Raw genomic sequence first — 17,610 nt, forward strand, 5'->3', positions numbered from 1 at the left:
TTCTGTTAGACTATTTGAAAAACAATTAGAGTGTGAGGGGTGAGTATCTTGCCGTTGAGATGATGACTGTTGCCATCGATTAGGTCCAAGAGATTGTCCCTCGCATGGATCACCTCCAGGTGTTATGGGCTAAGATGGCAGACTTAAGGCTTTAGCTAATAGTAGCTAAGGAGGAACTAGCGTGGGTTGAAGTTGAAGACGATCCAACTGAGCTTGATCTGGAGATCACGATTAAGGCTCTGGATGAGGAACGGGCTATTTCAGATGAAAAGCTTCATTCCATACTAGAATTCAAGACAACCCTTACTTACCATCAAACCCTATCTGAAGAGCTGGACTCAGCTTTGGCAACATGGGGGACTATGTGTACTATTTGTAAATAATAGACATATGTACCTTGTTTTTCATTCTTTATTCTTTACTTTGTACTATATGCCCCTTGTAACACACTTCATATGTAATAAAGAGAAAATTATTTTTTATTATTGTGTGCCCCTCATATGCCCTGAGGCCATTCTAGGCCTTAGGTCCTTTATTGCTTTAAATTTTATTATAACAACGGCCAATACTTCTTTAAATATTTTCTATTTATAACCTATCTGTGTGGAGTCTTGTCAATGCTAGCTAACACATACGTGTTAACTTTAAGTACTTCATTTATCCTAAATTATCCTTCCCAATTAGCTAAAAATTTACCAAGCGTCTGGTCTTTAGGACTAGGTGGTAACACAAGTTTCCATACAAGCTCGTCCACCTAAAAGTGTTTCCTTTTTATTTATTTATTATATATCCTTGAATTTAAATACAAGCTCGTCCACTTAAAAGTGTTTCCTTTTTACTTATTTATTATGTATCCTTGAAACCTCTTTCTTTTAGACAATCATAGGGTAAAGGGGCAAAAATACCTATAAAGTAGTCAGCCACAGGCGTCCAGTATCTTTAAGTGATGAAAAGAGAAAAAATACCCATAACGTTACATGGATGGGTGCAAAAATAACCAAAACATTAACTTTGACCTAACACCATTAACTTTGACCATTAAATGTTGACTGTGCATATCACTTGTTATTTTTTGCTGATGTGGACTAAAAAAGGGGCAAAAATACTCACGAAGTCATCAGCCAGGAATAAAAATATCTATAACATTACCAAAGTTAGTGTAAAAGTGACCAATATATCTAATCCTTTAAATATTGACATTTAGCTAATGCCTGAGCAAAATTTGACTATTTTTTCACTGATGTAGATAAAAAATATTCCTAGATAAAATTCTCTAGAAGCTAATCGATTATTCTATGAATATCATGTGAGAAAATGTCATTTTGACTGAGTATCAAATTAAATTGCTTATTTCTTTACAGTAATGGCGAAAATCATTTGACAATTTTGAATCTATCGTGAATGCAATTGCTTTTGTCTACATTAGCCAAAAAGTAGTCAATTTCTACTTAAGTGCCAACTAAACAATTAATATTTAAGGGATTGGATATATTGGCCACTTTTGCACCAACTCTGGTAATATTATGGGTATTTTTGCTCCTGGCCGGTGACTTCATGGGTATTTTTGCCCCTTTTTTAATCCACATCAACAAAAACTGACGCATGACATGCACAATCAGCATTTAACAATTAAAGTTAACAATATTAGATTAAATTTAATGGTCTGGTTATTTTTGCACCCATCCATGTAACATTATAGTATTTTTTCTCTTTTCATCAATTTAGGATATCGGGTGCTCGTGGCTAACTACTTTGTGGGTATTTTTGCCCTTTTACTCATGATCATATGATCCAGTACTTGTAAATGAATTTCATTTAACTGAATTAACTCGTTCGTAATAGCCTCATTGTAGTCCATAAACGGTCTTTCTAGACTATCAGCAACGTGTAAAGAAGGGACTACTATTTCCATAAGCAAGATGGCTTTGTGCTTATATGTCAACACATACAGGCTTATGCCTGTAGCCTCTCTTTTTGACGTTCGATATGCCCATAGTGTCTCGGGTAATTGTACGTGTCATTCTCTAAGGTTTCTTTGATTTTCTTCTTTAGAATTTAGAGGATTATTTTATTGAAAGCTTTAGCTTGTCCATTTGCCTAAGGGTAATATGGCAAGGATATCAATAATTTAATCCTACTTTTCTCGGCGAAGGCATTGAAGTCACTTTCAGTGAACATTGTTCCTTGGTATGTTGTAATTGTTTAAGGAATCTCAAATTGAAACACAATTTGCTTACGTGTAAAGTTAATGATGTCATCCTGCTCCACTTTCTTCATATGGACGGCCTCTACCTACTTTATGAAATAATCTATAGCTACTAAGATGAATAAGTGGCCCTTGGATAAGGCTGGATAGATCTTCCCTATTACATCCATAGCCCATCCTCAAAAAGGCTATGATTTGATAATTGGATGCATGTCTGATGTTGGCACCTGTTGTGTTGGCCTGTAGGTTTGGCACGTTTTGCATCTCCTAGTATATTTGATGCAATCTTACATCATTGATGGCCAATAATATCCATGCATATGCACCAACCATTACATCTTTGGCCCTAACTAATAGGTCCCACATACTCCTTCATGGACATATCTTAAAACCTCCATATAGTCAGTAAAGGCCAAACACCTAAGTAATAATCTGTTAGGGCCTTCCTTGTATAATTTGTCTCCAATTAGAATGAAGTGTTGAGCGCGTATCCTGATTCTATAAGGGTATCATTGATTGAGATTTTGTAGATAACTCTTGGAATCATCTTGCCAATCTCAGGCTAACCCTTACAAGACCGTGTCACATTATACTGTCAAAGCATGTTGAGCGACCGAAGGATGTTCTTTTCATTCCACCACAATTATCTTTCTAGTGAGTTTGGGTGGTAGCCTTAGCCTTGATGCTATTTGAGCGAGTTCATTGGCTTCCCAATTATGAGCTCGGGAAATGTGAGTTAACATTACTCTCTCGAACTCTTCTAAGATATGAGAAGCCCCAGCATAATACATTACTAGAGCCAAACTCATACACTTATACTCATCAGTTAATTGTTTGATAACTAACTGAGAATCCCCTTTTATGACAATATCATGGGCTTTTATTTCCTAAAGAATTTCAAGCCCTGTGAGTAGTTCTTCGTACTCTACTTGATTATTAGTACATTCAAGATCTAATTTAAGAGATAATATCATTTTTACCCTAGTAGGAGAGATTATTACTATTTCAACCCAAGATGCTTATTTAGTATTAGACCCATCGAACTTAAGCACCCAGGGTCCCGTGTCTACTAAGAACATAAGTATTTCTTGCTCCTCTTTGAGGAGCCTAGCTGAGGGGTGATTAGCCAGGAAATCTACTAATGCTTGGCCCTTTACTAATTTTTGAGGCAAAAATATTAATGAGAATTTTGTCAAGGCCAAGCTCCACTTTCCTATACAGCTCGTCATGATTGGCCAATTAAGCATGTATTTAATTAAATCAGAATGTGAAGCCACATATGTAACTATATTTATTATATAATGCCTCAATTTAGTACAAGCATAATATAGTGCCAAACAAGCTATTTCCATAGCTAAGTATCTGGTCTCTGTGGGAGTTAAACACCTATTTAAATAATAGACTGCCTGCTCATGTTCCTTATCAACATTTTAGGCCAACCTATAACCTATGGATATGGTCATGGAAGCTAAATACAATAAAAACGGGGCATTCTCCTTCAGGGCTATTAAGACCGAAAGCTTTGTTAAGTGTTCTTTAATCTCGTGAAAGGTTGCCTAATGATGTCTGGTCTAGGTGAATTCTTCAACTTCTTTAATTTTTAGGTGCTCAGAGAACTCTTTCATCTTCCCTGTTAGATTTAAGATGAAACGCCTGAGATAATTAACCTGTCTTGAGAACCTTTGAAGCTCATTCTTGTTGCTTGGCGCCTTTGCCTCTAAGATAACCCGTGCTTTATTCTAGTCTACTTCAAACCCCTTTCAATAAACTAGGAATCTAAGGAAGTTACCTATAGTTACATCAAAAGCATACTTAAATAGATTTAATTTAAGGTTGACTTCCCTCATTCAGAGAAAACTCATCCTTAAATACTCAATGTGATTATGCGCCTTCTTAATTTAATCATTATATCATCTATGTATACTTCCAGATATTTTTCTATCATATCATGGAAGATGGCATTCATAGCCCACTGATAGGTAGCCCTAGCATTTTTCAGACAGAATGGCATGACTACCCATTCGAATGTTTTAATAGAGCTGGGTACCTAAAAGCAATTTTTCTAAATGTCTTCCTTCACGATAAATATTTAATTATATCTAGAGAAACAATCCATAAATGATAATAGAGCATTTCTGGCTCCAGCATCTATTAACCTATCTACAATACGCATCGCATACACATTATTAGGTGTGATTGTGTTCACATTTTAAAAACCTATGCAAACTCACAGCTTTTTGTTTTTCTTGATTATTAGTATATTTGAGAGCTACTGGGCATAGCTGCAAGGCCATATGAATATGGCCCATAGGAGGCATTTGATCTCTTCCTTTACTCATAGCTCTACCTCAACTAACATTCTCCTAGCGAGCTATTAGTGCAATTTATAATTCAGCTTTATAGGTAGCTCGTGTTTGACTAACTGTCTCACCAGCCCTAGTATTTCTTTATAGTCCCATACAAACCAATCCTTAAATTTTGGTAGTACTTGTTTGAAGGCACTCTTTTACTCTTCATTTAGTATTGAGCTAATGAAAGTGATCCTCAGCTCTTCTAGGGACTCGTGGTTTACTTCTTCCAGTGGATCTTAAACCTCTGGAGTTATGTCTTTAAATTTTAAAGGTGTAGGGCCTAGCTTATACAGTTGCATTATCCTTTAGTTTTCATCTTCATATACTACTTTGGCCCTAAAGGTTTCAAGTCCGCAATCTTCTAGTCTCTCTTGTATATTATGCAACCACAGCCTCTAAATGGCCGTGGCTACTACAACCCTTCTTTTGTTTGACTCAGTCATCAACCAGTTTTATGATGGGCTCGTGCCTCTGCAATGTTAGAGGTACTATAGTGTTCATCATTGTTTTATGTGAAAGGATTCTTTATGCCTTTTGAAATATCAGCGGGCCCATATCAACATCATAATACCTCACATCCACAAAGTTAGTGACTACTATGAATGGCTTATCCTAACCCAAACCACTTCTACTTTTTCCCCTTTCTATATGAGAAGCATCTGATGTATTGAAGAAGATACACACTCATTGGCATGGATCCAATCTCAACTTAAGAGGACTTGATACTATGCTGTGGTGCTGATCACAAGAAAGGCCATCAGGGAGGACTTGGTCTTAATGTCTACCTGCAATGGTAGTACGTCGAGAACCTTAAAGGTAGTCCCAATGAATCCTACCACAGATACCTCAGTTGGCATCAGGTCATACTCTTTATGCCCTATCTTGAGCATTATACAAGCTGACAGTATATTCACCACCGTGCTGTTGTCTACAAGGACCCTAGTCATTGGCCTTCCGTCGAAATGTGCCTTAATGTACAAAGGCTTTAGGTGCTAGGTCATCTTAATGCTTAGTTTTTCCAGGACAGCCCATTTAGGCTTTTCTTCTATAACTTGCATGGTGACTTGGCAAATGATCTTTATAGCCTTCTCTCTGTTCTTTCATCCTTATTGGTTCATACTCCTCTTCTTCCCTTAGCTCTATCGAGAAATATTGATACAGGCCCATATATGCCAGCCCCGAGGAGTTCTGCTTATGCTGGTCTTGAGTCCTACTAGAGGTAGACAAGAACTGAGAAGGGAGCATTAATGAAACCATGTAGTAGAGGTTAAGAGGTATTTCCCTAACATGAATGGTCCCATCACACTAGTTTTCATTCATACTCCCCTCATCTTGATACTTAGTAAACTTCCTCCTGAAATTATTGGTTTCCTGAGCTTTCCTCTGTCTCAATTTTCTACTACTTGAGGTATCTTTATACAGCCCAGTTCTATTGTAGACATCATTTTTTAGTCCTAGTTAAGATAGTTGGAAACTTCTTGTGCCTCATAACTCTCCACTTTAGAGGGGGTACACTGCTAAGTGGGTAACAAACCTGCCCAAGCCCTTAAGAACTTTTGGTTTTGAAGGAAGCTTTGTGTTGCTTTCTGATGTGATTAATGGTGGTAAAGGTAGGCTATCAAGGCCTACATCCTAGCTCGTTGGTGTCCCTGTGAATAGTTCACCTGCCCCTGACGGCACTGAGTACTTAATAAGGAAGTTAAATTTTCCAGACAGCTTCCCTAGATGGTTTCAGACCACCTTAGATCTATCTAGCTCTATTATTATCAATCCTCTTGGGTTAACATCCCATCTCAAGGGTCATTTGCTTTTTTTCTCATTCTACTAGTTACCTACGCTTTGGGTTTCTCCTAGACAGTCCCAAACTACTTTGGAATTTTCTAAGCTTTTAACATTCTATCCTTTCAAGCCAATGTCCCATTTAGAAGACCTCCTGCTAGGCCAATCCTTAGGTTTCCTTAGGCAGTCCCATACTATCCTTGAGTTTTCCTGACTCTCTTCCTCCCTGCTCCAGACATTCTAAGGCCTTTTATCTCTCTGCTTACCATCATTTCTCTTAGGTCATCATTTTCCAAAGTTTATTTCTACTATATTGACTGTAGCAAATGGTGGGAACGAGTCCTCGTCTACAACCATAGATTCTTCCTTAGGGAACTTCAGAACCCCTTATTGATTTGATCCTAGATGACATTCTTGAAACCGCAACAAGCCTTGGTGTTATAACTCCATGACTGATGGTATTTACAGTATTCCTTCTCTCTCTATTCTTCCTTCAAAGGGATTTGTGATCAGTGGGTAGGGAGATGAAGTTTTCCTTGAGGAGAAAATTAAAGATTTTCTGTTTTAGTGGTATGAAAGGTATATTAGATTACATTCAACCTTTTAGGAATATCTCCATCCTTCCTTATCAGAGCTAGGCATGTGTAGTTCTCAAAATTTTTTTAATTCTACCATGCCATATCAAGGTCCCCAAAATAGGTTCCTGTCATAGTTTGTCGGCGATAGTCCTCTTTCTTGAGCAGTCCTTATATCCCTATACTTTGGCCGCTAGTTCATAAAAATCTTAAAATTCCATCCCCTGAAATTTCTTTCAGAGCTCTATGTCTAGTCCTACTTAAGCTAACTTGACAAAATTAGTTTTTGGAAGCGACACATGGTACCTGCACCTCAGTCGTTTGAACCTTACCAAGTATTGGTTCACCATCTCTTCAGGCTATTAGGTGAGCTTGCAGAATTCTGCTATACTGACCTCTAATTCTGCCTTATAGAACTAGATATGAAACTTCTGTTTCATTTTCATCTAGTTGATGATTGAATTGTGAGGCAATGAAGTGTACCATGTGAATGCCAGGCCTGTGAGAGTGTTCAGGAACAATCTCACCTTTAAGTTGGTGAAGTTCTCATAGTTGGGAATCTCACCACATTAGATTGTGAACCTCCCAATATGCTCTAGTATCGATTGCGTTATGTCCCTTAAGAATAATGTGAAGCCAAGGATCCTATATCCTCAAGGGTATGGGTTGTCCCTATCTATGTACTCCGAATATGGTTTCAAGAATGTGGGCCAGCCAATTGGCCTCAGCCTTGGTCGATATATATCCTGGACAGTATCCCTCAGGGTCTTCATGTTTACCAGTTAGTTTTGAGGCTCGTTTTGACCCTTTGAGATCATTGTCATGCCCCTCAAGCCACTCGTGCTAGGCTCCTGTAAATAATATAAAGGATTACTTAAAGGATTAGTGTGAGCAAATATTTAAGGGTTAGGGATGTCTCTTATAAGTAGGCAGCCTCAATGGCCAGCACCTATATTGATTCCTACTTGCTGCCCTCCAAGTGGCCCTAAACTTGAGCCTGTTTCTAAAGGAGTACTTCTCAATGATATAACTATATTCTTCATGCTGTCATGCAGAGCCTGCATCATGATTTGCTATCATTCCTTCTCCTTATGTTCTAACATTTCCAGGGATAGTGGAAAGAACCTTTGGTTCTCTTCTAGCTACTTATTCATCTAGTCTTGAATCCCCAATAGCACTTTTGCCATAGGACTATTGGATATGATCAGTAGGTTAGCTTGTCTACTTCTTGACTTTGAGCCAGGGCTTCTGCTACTACCTATCGACATCGACACTATATGCTCACAATGTTTAGCCACTTTAACATCAAGCAATAAGTGTTCTGACCATGCATATGCAAAGGTCCCTTTTAGTTCGTGAGAACCAGCACCTATTTCATCAATCCTTTTATCTTTTTGCGTCCTTACCATCTTTGTTACACAAGTCCTACTAAGCGTGCCAAAAATTATTCATGTTGAATAATAAATACCAGGAGTGATAGAGATGTTAAGTCTCAATTGATAACAAAAGGGTCTTGAGCTCCCTTATCACAGTTCACTCAGATCTAAAAAGATATAAGGCTTTGGTAGAACAAGTGTTTAATTTTATTGAAATGTGAAAAAGTTACAAGTTTAAACTGAAAGATTAATTAATAAACTAAAAGGCTAAAAAGTGTAAAATGTGAGTCTTTGATTGAGTGTTGACTCCTTTCTTCCTTGTCTTCATCTTCTATTTATAGTGTCAGAGTGGTAGTGGCTTCTTCCTTACAACCTAGCATGTTTTGCTGAAAAATCAGGAATGTCACAAAACTCATGGCATGGTCTTTATTCCATGCTCTCTATTTTGGTAATCAGCCCATTTCACTGAGATACTTGGACGTGAAGTCTGTAGATTTCGGTATGACTTGAGATCATGTATTTCATGTTGATAGTCTAATATTTGCAGCTGACGAGATTTCAACATGTTTATATATTATGGACTTTATTGAGCATCGGGGCCAACCCCTTTTGCTTATATTGAGTCTAACGCTTCAGTTACTTAGCCCAACTAGCCCTATGACTTATTTGAGTGACATTTCATATTTTAGCCCAAACACTTCCTTTTTGTAAATCCATTTACAGCTTAACACTCTATTATCTTTAAGAAGCTCACATAAGTCTCAAATATTATTCTTGTGGAAACTTTTAATTTCTTCATTCATCACTATTAACCACTTAGAGGAATCACCACAAGAAATAGCTTTAGAATAACTAGAATGGCTCAACACACCTTCAAGAATATCTTGTGTAACTACAAATGTATAATATTAACTCATCATCAGTGTACCTAACAAGCTTTTTAATAGTTCTCCTTGAACAATCTTGAGTGATAAATTATTCTTGCTCTTGAGGGATAGCAAGAATTGTACTAATAACTTTATCATATATTTTTTATCATGACTTCTTTTATTGAAGCTAGATTCCATAATAGAGGAAGAAATAATAGCTTTCACTTCTAACCCTGCCTTTTCACTAGTATTATGCTCATCACCTATACTAGTAGAAAGAGAAACACAACAATTTTTTCTAGAAGAAAATAATGCATCTTCATTAAATGTAACATTTTTACTAAAAATAGCCTTATTCATATGAGATTTTAAGCACCATAACCAATATCTTTTAGATTTACATGCTTACCTGAGAAACATACATCTTTTAGTTTTTGGAGTGAATTTATTATCATTAACATATACATATGCAAGACACTCAAAAATTTTTAAATTAAAATATTTAATAGGGTTAATTACTGTTCAAAATTTCTTGTAGAATTTGAAAACTAACTTATGTTTGAGGTGAATGATTTACCAAATAACATAAATCACATTTATGCCATAAAACAGCATTAGAGAGCCTACCATGAGCTTCAAGATCATTTTTTTTTTTACAATAAATTAGATCTTAGGCTAAGGTGTCTAAGTTTCCACATAACATAATTTCTTTAAAATGTTTTATGAGAGGAAGACAATGAGAAAACAAAAAAAAAATTATTCTTATTATCAATTTTAGCATCATTATTTTCTAAATCTATAATAATTGAATTAAATTCATTAAGATGGGATAAGCATAGTTGAATAGCAGAAAGTCTTTCAATTGAACTCTTCAAATTGCTCATAAGACATAGTGGCTTGTTTGCCTTTTCAGCAAGGCTTTTTTCAATCCATTTTGAGTAAGAATAGCTTTCATCTAACCTCACTAAATTGCAAAACTAGTCATGTCATTAAATTTTTTAATGTCAAACTTTAGTAATAGCAAGCAACATAAAAAATTTTGATAACTTGGCTCTAATATCATTATTATGAATGGGGAGCGACTACTTGAAAGCAGGTGGAAAGAATAAAAATAGCAAAAGGATATTACATCTTAACTCAAGCCCCCAAAGCTCAAATTTATGAATCTTTTTTCTTTTTTTATTTTAGTTATTAAGACTAATTTTATTAAGTATGTGACTTCTCACATGACTTCAAGTCTATTCATAATTGGATAACCTAACAAAACCCAACAGCAAAAATTGATATTTTCATAATATTTTTAAATTCTCATTGTATGTATGGATAAGAGTTTGCAAAATCTTAATGCGTATGATTAACTTGTGAGTGCCAACACATTATCTACAGAAACTACTTACTATATTCCTCTTGCAAAGATATATTGATCCCTTGTATTTTCCATTTGAACATAGATGCTCGAATATTAATTTCTTTGATAAATTAAATTCATCGTTATTTGTCTTTTTTTTTTGTCTTAATAATGTTTTACTTTTCTCCTCCAAATAAGACTATAAATCGCTTCAAAATTCTTTTTGAGAGGCTACCAGAAAGTAAGAATTGTATACAATGACTATCTAATAATACTTATACTATACTGAAAAATAATATCTTACTATACTTACACCACATGTATCGAGCTAGCTGCCGCGAATGATGTAAAAAGAAGTTGGAGACTACAATTGCGCGATAAAATTTTGGATCACCACATATAGTTCTTTTTAGTTTTTTTTATCATCCTACTAATCATTATTTTCAAGTATGTAAATAATCTTCTTTTTGAAAAACATATAACTGCTTCAAGATTCAAAAATAATAATTAATTCCACCAAATGCTATCCGTCTCATTCCTTCTTTCTCTATGGACAACCTTCCCAGAGATTTGAAATTGGAAATCCTTCTTCACTTGCCCATCAAATCTCTTTTGGGTCTAAAGTGCACTTCCAAATCGTGGCTCTCTCTCATCTCTAACCCTTACTTTGTGAAATTGCATTTTCAACGATCTTCTCAACACCCGGATCGAATCCTTTACGCTGTTGGTTCACAAATGTTATCCATAGATTTCAACGCATCCCTTCATGACGATTCTGCTGTTGTGAAGCTCGACCTTCCCTTTTTCAAATCACACGTTGATGTCGATTTCATGGCGACTTCTTGCCGAGGTTTTGTGTTTCTTGCTCCTACGAATGAACAAAAAATTTTCCTTTTGAATCCTTCCACAAGGGTCTGCAAACAAATCCCAGTACCTGATCCACATAACTCCATATTTCTATACGGCTTTTGTTATGATGAGTTTGCTGATGATTACTTACTAGTGCTCGCATCAAAATACAAGAAGCTCGATCCATCATCTGATTTTCTTCTAGGTTTTGATGTCTTCTCTATCAGAACCAACTCATGGCAAAAACATGGCAACCTTATCATCAATCATGCGAATGTCCCAACCGTTGGTTTCATCTCAAACGATGCTATTCATTGGATAGTCCGAACCCCATCTGCAGTGAAAATGATTGCATTTGATATTACAACAAAAAATCTACGTGAGGTTCCAATGCCGTTTGATTTTGATGGATGCTTCATAGGATTATATGATCTGCGAGTACTTGAAGGATGTCTCACTCTGATTTTTAGTAGGGACGATCAAGATGAGATGTGGGTGATGAGAGAGTATGGTGTGAAGTCATCTTGGACTAATTATTATAAGCTTTTCTCGTTGTCTTGTAAGAGGGATATCTGTTACATATTACCATTATGCTTCACCAAAGATGGTCAACTTCTTGTAGTGGATGACCATATAGGGTTATCGAAATGGAGTGACAAAGGAGAATTGCAAGAACGTCGTCAATATTTCACGCAAGAAATTACACGACGTCGTCCATTATGTTGTTGTCTGGGATCTTGTTATTACTCAGCAACTGCATATACTGAAACTTTACTTTCTCTCCCTTGAATAGTTTGATCAGGTACATACATAAATAATCATATTTCAGTATTTTGATCTTAATTAATTTAGATATATTTACATACACATACCATAAATATTGTATATGGTTGTTTCCTTATTTTTCATATTAAGGTTGCGTAAAAGGGTTATCTTGAAAACTTGAAGAGTTCTGACGATAATTAAGGTTAAAACCGATTTAATTTTGGATAAAATGGTAATTTGGTCCTTAAATTATAAGTTGAGGAATATATGGGACCTTAAATTTGTTGTTGATACATTTTCATTACTAAAAATTTAAAATTGTGACAATATCCTCCATGTTGTTAACTTTAACAGTTAGTTAAATAAAAAAAATATAAAAAATGGCCTTAAAAATAAAAAAATGACCAAAAAATTATTATGATTCTTTTGGTTATTTTATTTTCTATAATTTTTAGGTCTTTTTCTGTCATTCTTTTAGTCCATTTCTATACTTTTTTATCAAGTCTTTTATGTAATTTTCCAACATCGGGAAGATTGTTATGAGCTTAAATTTATGAGTGAAGATGCACAAGAAAAAAGAGTTTTAGGGTCATTTTATCCTTTAATTTTTAGAGTACTTTCAGACGAAATAATCATGGTTATTTTGGTATCTACGGCATAAGGATTACAAATGCTGCACTTATGCATGACATATTCGTAACCAAAATTTATTTATATTTTTTTTTAGTTGTACACAAATTTAAACACCAATGATTTTACATTTTTGAAGCCTTCACGCATGTTGACATTCTTATCATATGTTAATCTTGTAATTGCAGGACAACTCAACAAACCAGCTTTCATGCTTGTCATACGCTGCAGCTTATCAACAAATCAGTATTCCACCTCTAATAGATTGTGTTGAAGCTCTAAGAATATCATACCGCTGTGTTATTAATCTCTTTTTCCTTGTGAGAGGACTTTTATTCTCTTGATTTAGGACTTGTTTGATTTTGTTCTCATTTTTTATTTTAAAAAACTATTTTGCAAATTATTTTTTAAAATTTGTTTGTTTAAATAATGTGTTTCATTATATTAATTTAAATAAACAATTTTACAATTAAGAAAATTGATTGATAATAATGGTCACAAGCAATTAATTGTGATGACATATGGTAGTGATCAGTCATGGCTGACGAGGGTTTATATCTAATGTGGTATAGCCAGTAGTACTGACAAGCTAATGGTGGTGGCTAGGGTTACTAGAGAAGTGTGGTTGGTGGTGGTGGTAGTCGACCGCGATGACCATTGGTGATGGCCAATGATAATTGTTGGTTGTACCAACAATTTTTGATGATTGTTGATGGTGGTGATTAGTTGGCAATGGCCAATAGTAATCAGCTAGCATGGCACCATCTATGATAGCTAATGATCATAGTCAGTGGGGGATTAGCAATGACCACTAGTATTGGTTGGTGTTGGAACTTGGCGCTGGTGGGTGATTACAAGCAAGAACGGTAGGGTTGGTGGCGATAATATCTAAATATTTTGTATTTTAAAAGCAAAAACAGAAAAAGAAAACAATTTTGAGATATTTCCATTTTAACAAAAACATAACAACTTTGAAAATTATTTAAATCCAAAACACTTAAAAGCATTTTTTATTTTTTTTTAAAAAAAAGAAACAGTTTTTAAAAATAGAAATCAAACAAATCCTTAAATTTTAAGGCTATGCTTTACATATATGTTTGAAGGCTAATTTTTTGTTGTCCATATGTTATGCTGTCATCAAACATGAAAAAGTGATTTAAGTGACATTGTTGTTCATTAGGAAGAATATGATGTTAACTTGTGTTGCAATTTGTTGTTTAATTTCAATGACAATATTTTCATACTTGTTTGTAAAAGTTAAACAATGTTTAATAAACATAAATCTGTTTTTTAGGAAAACATAACTATTAGTTTCTATGATTTTAACGTGTTTTAGTGTAGGTACTTGTAGTTTTTTCATTGCTTATAGTCCCTCTAGTTTATCTCATCTTCAACTTTCATTAATGTTTATATTTTTGAATATGTCCAAAAATAATGTCACTGACAATGTTAAATATGTTCAACAATAATTAACGTTATTAATCTATACTAAGGTGGACTTATAATTTAGCATATTAATAGTATTATCCACCCCATTCTGTTTAATGTTTCATGTCTCAATTTGTTGAATCATAATTCTATTTCAACACAAATATTAAAGATCTTAATCACATATCAATATATTTAACATAATTAGTACCTCCTTATCATTCTTTTGGACATATTTAAAAATAAACAAATTAACATTGTAGACGAGATAGCTAGAGAGACATGAAGAGACAAAAAAAAATCACGTTTGCTTACTAGCAAGAAATGAAATAGATTGAAAAAAATAAAAATAAAAATAAGATTATCAAAATGGACAAATGAACACATTTATAAGGGGGAGAGGTAATAGTTTATAGAATTGAAAATTATGATTTATGATATTTTTGAAGGATGTGATGATTCTCACATTTATAATATATATTGATGAGTTTTATCATGCTTACTATAGGAAAAGGATAATTTAGTTTATTTTTTCCTTGATTTTTTTTATCCATTTCATTTCATTCATTTCTAGTAATTAATCAAACGAGACTAAGAATCTATATCGAAACACTTTAAAAATATACAAATCAATAGTTATATTTTTAAATAATAATAGTAATAATAATAATAATAATAATGGGAGAGCTCATTACCTTAAAAAGTCTTAATGTTGTTGTCTGTCAATTTCAGTATCAATGTCATTGATTTATTTGGATTAATAATCAATTTAAATTTTTTAAATTCATATTACAATATCATTATTAGAAGGGTAAATAATTTGGTTCCAAACTCCAGTAAAAAGCTTCCCCTTTTTTAATGACATGACCAATTCAGTGATATATGTATGTATTTATTTATTTATTGAAAAAATGATAATGAAATTTTTTTAAATTATAAAAATGATAATTTAATTCTTTAAAATGCTATAATGCTAATAAAGTCTCTAGAGACTTATTTGTTACTAACTTCTTTGGTAAAAAGACCATTTCACCCTTACTAAAAATAACAAGTCCCGATCATAATTTTTATTTAAAAAATCACAACTTTTGTTCTATAAATTATAAAAGTTGAACAAGAAATTATAAATTGTTAAGTGTAATTTTTGTTATTAAAAAAAAGTCTCAATCATAATTTTTATTTAAGAAATCTGTAAATCATAAGAGTTGAATAAAAAATTACGATTTGTCAAGTATAATTTCTATTATTGAAAAATAAATTCTCATAATAACAAAATGCATTTATAAATTTTGTTTAAAAAATTACAATTTTGCTTTAAAGAATAGCAAGAATTGAATGAGTAATTAAAAATTATCAATGAGGGTAAAATAATTTTTTCAATTTAAAATTTATTAACAAAAAAGTCTGTAAGAATTTTAATAGAATTATGGCATTTTTTGAGACTAAATTATCATGTAAATAATTTGAAAGGATTTTATTATATTTTTTCTTATTTATTTGATAAGGACCACTTCAGCGTTATTGCCTCAGAACTTCAATAAAATACTTCAAAGTCAATGATATTTTTGATGCTGAATTCAAAGGCAAACTTTTTTTATCGATAATATTCAATACCAAAAAATTATCTGAACAAATGTGCAATTTATAACAAAAAATTCTGTTAGAATATCTTTACATATTTATCTCAGTACTTTACATAAAATTTATGCTGTATATATATTTTAATAGTCATTTTATATAGAAACAAAGTCATTTTTCATGTAATTTATCTTTAAATTTCATAATATTATATCCTTTAAAAAGTAAAATTTAATATCGATAATTTAAATGAGACTTATACTTTACGCGAGGCCTTAGGCAGTGACCCTAATGTCTAAGGGGATTCATGGCCAGGTTCAGTTTCAATGCTCATCAAGTGATGGACACGATCTGAACCTTTTTATAAAATTTATTTTTTAATTTTTTTATATTTATTATAAAAAATTATAAAATTTTAATAAATTTATTTTATTATAAATCTAAACAATACATATTTAATCTGGGTAATCCAATTTACTATTATTTTTTAAAAAAAATTTATAAATGGACTTTGCAACAGAGTATGCTCACACCAATTTTCCAGGAGATATCAATACAGGAATTCTGTAGCACCTGTAGTAGCCAAGACCTTGTGGTCCTATTTGGTACAAGGCATTAGGGGAGTTAGGATTAGAACTGGTATTGGTCAAGCCCAAATTAAGCTGTTTGTTATGGAGGATTGTCTAAAACTTGGGAACGGTGAAGCCTACCTATGTGGGATTAGTGAAATCCATGGGAGAGGTGGTATTGAAATTTTATTCCTAGAATTGAAATTTTATGGACTAAAATGCCCTGCATTGTCAAACAATTTTCTCATTGGCTCTCGCGTCTCTCGTCATTTTTCCTCTACTCTTCTCCATGTCAGCACCTTCTCCTTTATCTCTGGGCACCTTCTCCATCTTCGATCAATCACTATCTTCTATCACTTGTTTGTCATTCTCACCATCCATATCATCCTTGAGGAAGACCATCAGAGCTTTATCTTTCACTGACCCTGTACGTCATTCTAGCTGTCCCTTTCTCCATGGCATGAAAAGATTTGGGTCAAGGAGGAACTTCATCAAAGCTTTATCTCTTCATCAACAAGGATGGAAGAAGACTCATTAGAATAATTGCGCTCTATAGACAAAGTCTCAAGTTCCCTTTATTTCATAGATGGAAGGTTTTTGCACAAGTTCCCTTTTTTCATATCTAAGTTTTGATATCAAATATAAATCGATGGTGCTATAAAATTTTCTATTGTGTTTCAAATCTGAGTTTTGATGTTACTTTGAAATTTTCTATATTGTTGCAACACATTTTTAATGCTTTCTTGTCTGATGGTGTTGAGCGTTGATAGCCGGCACTCTTCTGATGGCCCTTGCTTTTCATATTCTTTTTACATTGATAAGGTATTATTGTCTTTTATAAATATGATTACATATATAAAATAAATTTTTTTCAAACATTCCCACATCCTACCAAACATAATTTTAAAACTTATTCCCAATCCTAATTCCAATACCAATCCTATGAAAATCAAGACTACATACCAAACAGGGCCTATATTCTTCCCATAAAATTCAATATGCATATCTAATGTCAAAATCTTTTGCCAAACATTAGCAGCTAAGTGGCATTCCTTAAAAACATGATCAATGTTTTCTATGGGGGCATTACAAATTGAACACCCTTGATTTAGGGTCATCTTCCTGTGATTATGTTTAGTGTTGGTAAGTAATTTTCCTTTGAGCAAGAGCCACATGAGGGTTTTAACTCTTTAGGCAGCAAGGAGTTTCCATACTTTCAACCAATTAACATTTGTGTCTTGCCAATCCAATGATTGTGAGGCTGTATAGTAGGATTTGATGCTGAAT

At 33.6% G+C, this 17,610-nt stretch overlaps 1 protein-coding gene across 1 annotated transcript; it reads left to right on the forward strand.

The window, feature by feature from the left end:
* Positions 1–11,053: 11,053 nt before the first annotated feature.
* Positions 11,054–13,057, forward strand: LOC129292227 (F-box/kelch-repeat protein At3g06240-like). Its single transcript, XM_054929789.1, has 2 exons — positions 11,054–12,155; positions 12,937–13,057. Exon 1 carries the CDS (start codon positions 11,054–11,056, stop codon positions 12,140–12,142), a length of 1,089 nt encoding a protein of 362 aa, XP_054785764.1. The 3' UTR covers positions 12,143–12,155; positions 12,937–13,057.
* The last annotated feature ends 4,553 nt before the right edge of the window (positions 13,058–17,610 follow it).

Source organism: Prosopis cineraria, unplaced genomic scaffold (assembly GCF_029017545.1).
Source record: "Prosopis cineraria cultivar Desert tree isolate PC_DT_omini unplaced genomic scaffold, ASM2901754v1 PC14, whole genome shotgun sequence".
In the NCBI taxonomy this organism is placed as follows: domain Eukaryota; kingdom Viridiplantae; phylum Streptophyta; class Magnoliopsida; order Fabales; family Fabaceae; genus Prosopis; species Prosopis cineraria.